General features: G+C 31.8%; 1 protein-coding gene across 2 annotated transcripts; it reads right to left on the bottom strand.

Moving 5' to 3' along the window:
* Positions 1 to 3,598: 3,598 nt before the first annotated feature.
* LOC148611782 (uncharacterized) lies at positions 3,599 to 10,913 on the bottom strand. Of its 2 annotated transcripts, none has more exons than XM_088592662.1 (5): positions 10,775 to 10,913; positions 7,169 to 7,567; positions 6,169 to 6,330; positions 5,832 to 5,997; positions 3,599 to 4,036 (listed from the first exon to the last, which is right to left on the bottom strand). In XM_088592662.1, the coding sequence occupies exons 1-4, from the start codon at positions 10,791 to 10,793 to the stop codon at positions 5,846 to 5,848; spliced, it is 732 nt and encodes a 243-aa protein (XP_088448788.1). In that variant the 5' UTR covers positions 10,794 to 10,913; the 3' UTR covers positions 3,599 to 4,036; positions 5,832 to 5,845. The 2 variants fall into 2 exon arrangements, with proteins under 2 accessions (XP_088448788.1, XP_088448787.1); XM_088592661.1 differs by lacking the exon at positions 10,775 to 10,913 and adding an exon at positions 10,024 to 10,235.
* Positions 10,914 to 11,417: the final 504 nt, after the last annotated feature.

The following is an 11,417-nucleotide window of genomic DNA, read 5'->3' as shown; positions in this document are numbered from 1 at the left end:
TACAAATTGAATTTGTAATATTAGAAAATGAATTTGTAATATTGAAAAATCACTTTGCAATATTGCAAAATCACTTACATTTTTTAATATTACAAAATGATTTTCTAATATTAAAAAATCGTAACTGAATACGACAAATCTATTTTCTAATATCAGAAAATCAATTTCTATAATTAAAAAATGATTTTTTAATATTAGAAATTCAATTGAATTTTTAATATGAAAAATGATTTTTTAATATTAAAAGTGTTTTGTAATATTAGAAATATAAATTGTAATACTAGAAAATGAATTTGTAATATTAAAAAAACATTTTTTAATATTAGAAAACACTTATTTTGTAATAGTAGAAAACATACATTTTTAATATTACCAAATCATTTTTAATACCAGAAAATATTTCTTAATATTATGAATTCATTTTCTAATATCACAAATTCCTGAGTTAGTAATATTATAAAATATCACAAATTTTGTAATATTAGAAAATGAATTTGTAATATTAGAAAAATTACAAATTCATTTTGTAATATTAGAAAATGATCTTGTAATATTAGAAAATGATCTTGTAATATTAGAAAACGAATTGTAATGTTAAAAAATCACTCACATTTTTTAATATTACAAAATTATTTTCTATTATAAAAAATTCGTAATTGAATATGACAAATCCTTTTTTTAATATTAGAAAATCAATTTCTAATATTAAAAAATCGTTTTATAATATTACAAATTCAATTAAAAAAGTGTTTTGTGATATAAGAAATCTAATTTGTAATATTAGAAAATGAATTGTAATATTAGAAAATGAATTTGTAATATTTAAAAAAAAATATTTTTAATATTAGAACATGCTCATTTTTGTACACTTTAGCTTGACACGTGTTCGCACTCTATTTATACTTATCTTGTAATTCTCGGGAATACCAACAGATTTTAAGTAGTAATTATATCAAGAAATGCCGGATTTATCGAATCTGTCAACAAGTTTTTCATTCACGATTTATGATTTATCGAAACAATTTCGATCGATATGCAAATACACTTATGTCGGGTAATCACGCAAATAATTTCAGCGCTAGTTTAGAAAGTCTCACTAAAGGAAGCATTAAATGTGTCAAAAAAAAATACCAATCAATGAATTCAAAAGTATATATCAAAAAGTCTATCACTCTGAAACTCATTGATGAGGAAATGGAGAATTTACAATACAAAAGAGGAAAAAGCCGAATTTGTACTACACATATAAAAATAGTAAGATGAATTTTCTGAATACAATAAAGTTAGTTATGGTCGAATCGATATTGAGATTAGTGGAAGGATAAAAACTTTTTACAAATAAGGTACAAGACTTTCAAATATTTTGTAACAAATTCCCGCCGCCAAGCCTCTTACATTAGGGTAACAATCATTGGTATTTATTTGAAGGGTGCGTATCGTTGGTTATTTACAACTGCAGATTGCCAAGTCATGTCTCTTAAAGCAATTATTTCAGTAGACCACAATACTGCTTATATGTGTGTTCTTTTTAACATTCATTAATAATTGCTTGGAATACCAAACGTACTCCATTTTGGTAGTTATCTTAATTCATTCGATTGTCTGAAATTTTTATTATACTCTTTTAATGATACATAACCATTTCTTACATCGGTTTGGAACTGGTATTTGTCCTTGCGATCTGAAAAGTGTTTGAATTCCCTTCTTTGAAATCTATCAAGTCTGTATTTTGCGCTTTGTCGGTTCTAGACAGCCATCAATAATTTCTACTATCCACATTAAATCTACACAGATTCACATTATGTGTACATAATCTTACTACATAGTGGGGCATAGAGGCCATCAACAACGCTCTTCTATCAAGTTCTTTTTTGTGTGCAAATCTGACCGTGTCGTGCTACTTGTAACCCTCTACTTCCATTTTAGCTTGTAGATTTCTTCCTACGTGTTTTTTGGTCTTCCAACTTTTTTTTTCTCCCAGGAGGGTTCCATTGCAATGCTTGTCTGGTAATGGAGTTTTCTGGCTTTCGTACGGTGTGACCTATCCAGCGCCTTTTCCGCTTCTTCTGTTCTGACTCTATAGGGATTTGTTTGGTCTCCTTCCATTAATCAACATTTGTGATTTTCTCAGGCCATGTGATCTTCAGTATTTGTCCTAAGCAGTTGCACATAAAAACTTTAAATTTATTTATGATTCGCTTTGTTGTTTTCCAAGTCTTGCCGCCATATGATTGGATGGACCGAACAATGGAGTTGAATGATCTGATTTTGGTATTTAATGTGATATCTAATATTGGCTGCTCTCCAAATTGTTATCATCATTCTAAATACTGTTTTTGCTTTTCTTATTCTACTTTTGATGTATTTTGCAGAACCTCCCTAACCGTCCATGACACTGCCAAGATATGCAAAGGAGTCGACTTCTTCAAGCTGCTGATAACGCCAGTCTCAGCTGTTCTTTCTTCTAAGTGAGAAGGTTTATCTTCCATATGTTGGTGGTTGTATGACAGAAGAGCGATGTCATCGACAAAATCTAAGTCATCTAGTTGTTGCATTATTGTCCATTGGAGCCATATCTTCCGCTGGGTGTTGCTTTAGTCAAAACCCAGTCCACTGCTTGGCGGAATAAAAAAAAGTGACAGCAGGCATCCTGTTCAACCTCTGCTGTGATGTAAATAGAGTGTGTGAGCTGACCTTCATGTAATATACGACTACGCATTCCTGTCTTATACCTGATATAAGTATTGTTTATGATTGTTATAAAATGTTTTTCAGGAATTCCATAATGCCCCATAAGTTTCCATAAGACGACTCTATCTAGGCAATCAAAAGTATATGAACAGTGTGTATAATAATGAATTGAATTGAAGGGATGGTTCAATGATAATGCGTCTAGGGTGACTGTTTGGTCTGCACATGATCGATTTTGACGGATTACTCCCTGGTTGTCTCGCAGATTTTGGTCAACATCCTTCTTCACTCTTTTCAATATTGTCCTATTCAACACCTTTCCAGGTACCAATAAAAGAATTATTCCCCTGTAATTGACACAAATGCTGAGATCACCTTTTTTCGGTAGTTTTACAAGGAAGGTACAAGGTGTCAATCTTTCCAATCTTGTGTTACATCTTCATCCATCCAGATTTTGCCAATTAAGTCGGATAATATTTGTGTTGATATTTCAACACGCATGTGGATTAAGTACTTCAGCCGGTATATTATCTTGACCAGGGAACTTGTTCTTTTCTGAAGATGTTAATGGCTTTGCTGATTTCTGCCTTTATTGATTCGTTGCAGTTGATTGGTAACTGGTCTGTAGCTGGATGTATATCTGCGTCATTTGTTGGTGGTTGTTGGTTAAAAACTTCTTTGAAAAGTTTTACCCATCTCTTCATTTGCTCTTCTTTAATTTTTAGAGTGTTTTCATTTTTATCCTTCATTGGTCTACTAGACTTTTTGAACATATTAGTCAGCAATCTGATGTTATCATACGAGACTTTGGTGCTGTTCTGCCTGGCTGTCTCAGATGTCATTTTAGAGATAAACTTCCTCCTGTCTCTCCTAGCTATATTTTTCCACCTCCTTATCAGCCTGAGTGTTTTATTTTTTTTTTGTGCTTATTGCTTTGCTGCTCTTATTTCCCTATTATTTAGGTTTTCCTTCAGATTTTTCCTCCTATCAATTCAAATAAATGTCTCAAGTCTTATCCATTCTTGGTGTTTTCTGTTTCTAATCCAGATTGATGCATCGCAATGTGATGTTAGTATATGTTTCACCTCATTCCAGTAACATTCAGTAGACATCAGATCTTGTTCCATGCTTTGTAGAGTGGTGAATCGATTTCTAACCTCAATCGGAATTCTGTCTGTTTGTCTGTTTTTCAGCTTATTAAGTCATATCGTTTGCACGTTTGTCCAGTGATTTGTACATAAGACCAAGCTTTTATCAACAAGGTTTGCTCTGTTTCCTTCAGTATGAGGTTTCTTTGGTTATCAACAGTCTGTCTTTTTTTTAAGACAAACGGTTCCTTTCCTCTCTGAAAAAAAATTAAGTTTATGAATATCACGTATTGATAACTTATTCAATTTATCAACCATACAGCCTAGACAACATGCGTATACAAACAAGTAATGGAAGAGTAATCAAGGGAACCAAGGTTATAGCGGTAATCAAAAGAATGCAATCCAGGGACAAAGACCAGACATGGAAAACAGATATACACAACAAAGAACATAAAGTAACTAAAATCATACATACAAAGTAACAAAAGTAAATGAGCAACTCGGACTCCACTAAAAACTGGGAGCATGGACCAGGTGCACCGGTAGGGTAAGCGTCCTCCGCCTTTCTAGAAACACCCGCCGTGTTGCTCATAAAAAGTCAAGTCCGGGGTAGACAAACGAGGAAAGGAAAACTATGAACCGTTGAATAAATCAGTTTTCATGGTGCAGATCATATGCGTTTCTTTTAATAAAATGAAAATTGGCTCAAAATGAATAAAAATAATCAGACTTTAACTCAAATCAATTACAAATTATACATGAAAACTTTAGCTGGATACATTCAAATATCATTACGTTTTATAGATCTATATACGTTGATGGCATTATTTACAAACACTTTTTCATATGAACATAAACTGCTCGTGGAAAAGTTACTCAAAATATGCTTCAATATATTCCAATCTAGTTTTATAAGTCTTATAAAATTCCTCTGCTTTTTATATATATTTATACTATAGTCAAATGCTTCAATGTAGCAATGTACATATGTTTGGGAAACAATGATAATTTTACATTATTTTCTACAATCAGACCGCACATGACCTTATTAATTGCATGTCATTAACACTGTGTCACATGAAATCGACATTTCCTGTTCAAGTGAGTCCATTCTTTAATTTAATGATAAATATAACTAGATGCTCTGACGAGCCTAAATCTCTCACCTGCTTTGGTAAGATACATTCTTTTTATGTAAAAGCGACCATATTTTTTATTGAATAAAAATTACTAACGCTAATACCTAAGGAACAATCATATCAATCCTTATTACATTATGTCCAGTAGTTTCTGGGAAGAAGATTTTTGAAAGAATTAATGTCTTAAAAATAGCGAAAACAAAGATAGAAAAAGGGCAATAACTCCAACATGGCTACAAAGATTAGAACAAAAATTTGACCACAAATAGGTATCATCATGCTTAGAACTAATACCTCAAGTCAGGCTTAACCTAACTGTTTTGAAGGTTGTTCTATTTTTAGTAAGGCAACCATGTTTTTTCGACAAATAAAAAATCCCAAAACATTTCTATGCAGAAGACCCTAGCGCTAAAACAACATTCACACTAATTTTGGTTTAATTGGTCATGTATTTTCTGAGGAGAAAATGTTTGGAAGAAATAACATTAAAATAGCGAAAACAAATCGATAAAGGGCAACTCCGACATAGCTTACCAGATTAACACGACAATTTGACCACAAATAGATCTCATTATGCTTAACACTTTGGCTAAACCTGACAGTTTTGAAGATATATGCGAAAAACTTCTGTCTGACCTCTGCGATCTATTTTCAGTAACGGTAGCCATGTTTTGACAGATCGAAAGTTCCTTCATAAGTTCTATGCAGAACACCATAAGACACATTCACACTAAGTTTGGTTTTTAATAGTCAAGTAGTTTCAGAGAAGAGTTGTGAAACGATGACGATGTCGAAGTACGATGATGGACGCCAAATGATGGCAATAGCTCACTTGGCCTTTGGCCAGGTGAGCTCAAAAGAGTGGGACAATTATTTTGGATAACAAATATTTCAAACAAAAAATACTCACTGACAGGACGTAGATTACACTGTCATTTCTATACCATTTTGATCAGTAGTATTTATGTTGTAATTATCCATGTACTTTTTCCGCCACAAAATACAAATAAGCAAAACCATGCAAGTAATCACTGATATTGATAGTGGTAAACCAATACTAAGTCCCAATATCAAAGCTGTAAATAGAAGCAAAGAGTACTGATACAGAATATTAGTTTAATATATTTTTTGTACATTTTCTTGACATTATTACATTTGATATTACAAGCAATGACAGAGGGAGGAACTTACTTTTAATTATTTTGAAGTTTATATATTTTTAACACTTTAATAAAATTATTTCTTACTTGTTTGTCTACTTATCAGACTGTTTGATGTATTAACTGTTGCATTATATGAAGCAAGATCTGTTTCCATGTCATATGACGAGGCTGTTATTGATGTTGTAGATTCTTCAGACCAATCACTTATTGAATGAAATGTTACAGTGGATGTAACTGGGTTAGGATCTGTAAATGGAACCATTAATTAGTTAGAACTTATAAAAGGTATCAGTAAATGGTTATGGCATGTAAAAGGAATAATCTGATGGGTTCAGGTAAAAGTACTTTGACGCATCACCTATTTTATTTTGGAACATAAGTATGTAACAAGACTACTATAATATTTACGTGCTACACATTGCCGCAAGTGGCCTTATTTTCATATTTTTTTACATTTAAATCGCTTATGGGGGTGTGATACGTATTTGCAGGCTGGAAGAGAAAACTAAAGCATGTGTACATGTATATGCATGTCAACTATATTTCTGAATAGTTTTCTATACTACTGAAGATGAAACAAATTACTCGATGATATTACATTTTGAACTGTTGCTTCCAAGCTTTTAAAGAAAGCCTATCAGTTGTTGAAGCCTATATAGTTCGTATATGAGTGGCTTAATGTTGTTTTCCCATCCTGTCAATTTATTATAATTGTTATCAAGCATCGAGACAAACTTGGTATATATAAATAGTTTGATTACAATCATGTTATAGTATTTCAATGGTTCAATGCCAACACAAATAGTTCTACGTATCATTATCTTATTACATTGTCTCATATAATTATCTTCTACAGATTAATTAGACATGAATAAGAAATAGGAATAATTTCTAAACGTGACAACATGAGTTGAAAAATATTTTCAGTTAAACCAATAACTAAAATGATCTATTATTGGTCAACTGGTCTGTATATTAACAAATTAAAATTTTGCTTTCCAACGTGAATTAAATAACTGAATGTTTAATGAACATGCAGGTTTTCAAGTGCCATATTTTTCTTTTCGTGATTCACCGAACTTACCAACGACTTTAATTGATTTATTAACGTTATCGTCGTGTATCCCCTCTTGCGTTAACCATTTTATTCTACAGTTGAATGTTCCAGTGTCGCTATCTAATACATTCTGTGCAGGTATTTTAAACCGAAGTATATAATTTTCTGTTTTAGATGAATTTGCTATTGCTCTGCGTCCTACGTGCAGATCAATCCATATTACGGACATTGTCGAATTATTTGGTTGTAAACGAAGAATTTTGTCAAATAAATCACTGGTGTTCAGCTTCGAAATTTCTATGAAATACAAAGTATCTGTTTTAATTGTTGGGGCAATCATACAAGTAAGGATTAAATCATCTGTACTCTTCATTACGGTTTTAGTAACGTTAAACATTATGTCATTGCCTTTGGTGCTTTTTAAACCTGAAAAAAAAAGAAAAAAAAAAGAAAAAAATTTTTTTTTGTGCAGTCTACTATTTTATTTTCAATATGTTAGCAAAATACAAAAAAATAGAACCCTTGGCATTTCAACTGTCATTCTTCTACTTAAGAGCCGTTATACAACATCGATCTCATAAAGAGTTTGTAGCAGAAGAAAGAAAAAAGCCACTTTTAATTCTATTACAGGGACAATAATTCTGTTTGCTCGAGCAACATAACACAAATTTAGCTAGATACAATAAGAGTGATGATGACTAAATTGTATGAATCCACTGAAGGAGGAAAATGTATTAAAAAAAAGATAACTTCGGTCAAAATACATCACAATGTCGGAAAACAAGGTGCATTAAAAAAAAGGATTTCAAAAATTGCTAACTTGTACAGAGAAATGAAAGGAAGGCTAAAAACCACTAATTCCACTTCCCATAGGCTTCTATGCTAATTTCACAATATTCGATGGCTTCTCTGGACTTTACCTTAACTTTAACCTGCAGATGACTATATATCAGCATGATTCTACATATGTCAGCTCACAATCCTCAGAATGGCATGTGGGGTTAGCAGACTTGCAGTGCAGTACTGGTCACCGGAAGTGAAGGGTCTATAAATAGCATGGGAAATCCCAGTGTTTTCACAAGATAGGGGTATATTTAAAAATCATTATGGAGATTAGGCTTCACATCACAAGAAGCAAAATGCACCTATGAAATGTACAGAAATGTTTTTTCTTTCAGAAACTGTTTAAATTTTTTAAATAAGATGAGAACTTTTTTTTCACAGCACTATGAGGAACAGGGGTAATTTCTGCGTAGGACTATTTTTGCGTACGTTCCAAATGCTCATTGGTGAATTGGTGGTCTGTAACCTAAAGAGTCACTTTTTGCCTTAGAAAAAATAAATAACTATACAGGTATCTTTCTACACACATACTGCATGCATTTGCAAAGTTTAAGTGAAATGTAACGAGCACTTTTTTAAATATTTGATTTTTAAATATAGGGTAATCAAGTTGTGCGAGCAAAAAAGTGACAATATTCTACCATACTTAAATGCATTAAATATTTGCAAAGAACTTTTTCTGACTTTTCAAATAAAAAATATCAATCACAACTTGTTTTTTAACAATATTAATGAAGAGATAGTTTTAAAAGTAATCATTTTCTGAGAAATTGGTCTATTTTTAAAAATTTATTTCTGACATGCCTCCCCCTTTTTCTTGATCACATGTCAAAAATCCTAAATCTTTAAATTTTCACAAAAGGTGATATCTTTGGCTTTAAATTTGTAAATACAGTGTTTTCACATTAAAACATGACCAGTAAAGGGCACCTAAAGCAAAAAAAGTACTCAATAATGGATTTTCCATGTTGCCATAGGGGAATGCTTATATGGCCTTAACCGCAGTAATGAAAGTGAGTTTTTCCACATTTCTAACCTAATTTTTGCTCAAATCTACACAAAACTTGATTTCAAGTGCTTATTACTACCATATTTAGGAAAATATAGCCCTCAAAGTTTAATATTTGATATTTTTACTAAATTTTCTACACTTTTTACAAGATAGGACATAAAAATCAGCCAAAAAGACCAATTTTCCATAATTTGGACCTATAACTTAAAAAAATGCATATTTTGAAGGCTTTTTGTAGTGTATTCCTCTCATGGCAAAGTTAACAAGATCTTCAAGTAGTTTAAAGCTATTTCAAGAAACTTTTCATTTTGCCATGGCTTCATATTAAGGCTAAAAACCACTAATTCCACTTCCCATAGGCTTCTATGCTAATTTCACAATATTCGATGGCTTCTCTGGACTTTACCTTAACTTTAACCTGCAGATGACTATATATCAGCATGATTCTACATATGTCAGCTCACAATCCTCTGAATGGCATGTGGGGTTAGCAGACTTGCAGTGCAGTACTGGTCACCGGAAGTGAAGGGCTCAAAATTTGTGCACAAGTTTTACGCACAGAAATCATAAAAAATCTATGGATAAACAGACGAAATCTGTGCTAAAACTGTAACTCATTGTCTAGAGATTAACATAAGCATTTAATTGTTAAAGGCAACTACTTTTTTATCATGTTTTTTTTATTTTGTTTTGTTGTGTCGAAATCGTTATCCTCAACTCGGATCAGTTGTGTATTAGTTCTTCACTCCGAAAAATATCATAGAGGTTATAACCCGTGAAAAAAGATTGACGTTAAAATGAATACAGAAAGTAATACATGTAGCAGGTTCTGGCATATTGAAATTCATAGTTGTGATTTTATGACGAACTCTTAATACACAGTGTGACATAAAATCGTTTAATGAATTTAAATACTATTCACATTTATCGTTTAAGTATTTAGTATCCATCTGTGTTTAAACGCTAGTTACCGTTATGAAATATATTAATAAGAAATATAATTCCTTTACTATTTTACCGAACTTACCTAATATGCCAATAAACACAAATGACAGAGCAGAAAATGATACTATGTCCAAGTACTTCTCCATAGTTGAGTGAATGTCTATTTCATAAACTTCATTGAATAAAACCTTATAACAGCATATAAATCAAAAACGAAAGAAGAAGCCAAATACTAAAAAAACCAAGCAAACATGTCCAGATTAAATTTGTACTTCAATACATATGGTGTGTTTAAACTTTTCAATACATAGATAACGTATTTGTCTCTTAAAAATTTAAGGTATGTTATAGGTAAAACTAGATTTTAAATTTAATCGTATGGTTTAAACTATTTTATATTTTAGCAATATATAAGTCATACCGAATTGAAACCTATTCTTACTGAAATTATTTTTTTAAAGTGATTATCAAATAAATGAATGAATATATGTGTAAATCAAATGAACCAGGATTCGAACAGCAGTCGAAAAAAAGAGCATAATTAAGTTATTCAACAAAATTAGACACACACAACATATAACATGAAATAACCAAAACAACATGCACACAGAAACAAAATAAAAGAACAACCCGGACTCTATTACAAACACTGGGAGTATAGATCAGAAAACAATCCAAATCTTATGGTGCCGATTGACACACCATAATAATCCACGAATTCATGATGAAGAACATAAAACTTTTGTAGTGATGGCTTTAATCTTGGATCAACATAACCCTGTTCAAGAAGCCCACTTTTCAGAAGTCTAGCGCGCTTAAAAAAATCCACTTACACGTAGTTTCGATAAGCATGAGTGGAGATATAAAAATCCATACGAAGGTGCTGAAGGCATGTTGTCATAGATGAATGGAAAGTTGACGATTTATTAGAGGTGATCATCCAGAAATATCATGAGTCTCATCAAATCATATTAGTAGAGGGCATGAATGCTACTCTGCTTATGTCACACAAGTTTTCACACAAGTTTTCACACCGACAACGATGGGTAAACCCCAACATACCAGTATGGAATTGGATCATCACAAATAGACTATATACTCTTTAGTTCTGACAAAGTGGAGTCATCTATTCATGCATATATCTACTGCACCATAAACTGGGACATTCAGCTGGTAAAAACATCTGCAATTTTATTTCATCATCATTACAGGTACAATAAATGATCATACAATTGAGGAAACTATCCCTGCTTATTTTGATAATACTGAACTCCCTTCTATTTGCTATATTAACAAAAGTCAGCCCATAAATATGTCTTTAATTATAGTGAATACTGCAAAGAAGTGAACACTGAGAAAAATATGCCAATATCTTGAAAAAACATAAAAATATATATTTATGGTCCCAGTTCCCATGTTATTACAGGTAATCTGAATGCCGTTAAAGACCGGATGATGAAAACATTTCTTCAAAAA

The sequence above is a fragment of the Perna viridis genome, chromosome 7 (assembly GCF_037379345.1).
Source record: "Perna viridis isolate PV_CMFRI_1.1 ecotype Kerala chromosome 7, ASM3737934v1, whole genome shotgun sequence".
Classification (NCBI taxonomy): Eukaryota; Metazoa; Mollusca; class Bivalvia; order Mytilida; family Mytilidae; genus Perna; species Perna viridis.
The sequence above is the reverse complement of the archived record's forward strand: the minus strand, read 5'-3'. Positions and strand labels throughout refer to the sequence as shown.

What these genes read in the sequence shown, in the direction of transcription:
- LOC148611782 (XM_088592661.1), bottom strand. Translation starts at nt 10,087, where the DNA reads ATGGAGAAGTACTTGGACATAGTATCATTTTCTGCTCTGTCATTTGTG. An exon ending in TAAATCAATTAAAGTCGTTG is followed by an intron (nt 6,331 to 7,168) that starts GTAAGTTCGGTG and finishes TTCCATTTACAG; the next exon opens with ATCCTAACCCAGTTACATCC. An exon ending in TCTGATAAGTAGACAAACAA is followed by an intron (nt 5,998 to 6,168) that starts GTAAGAAATAAT and finishes TTCTATTTACAG; the next exon opens with CTTTGATATTGGGACTTAGT.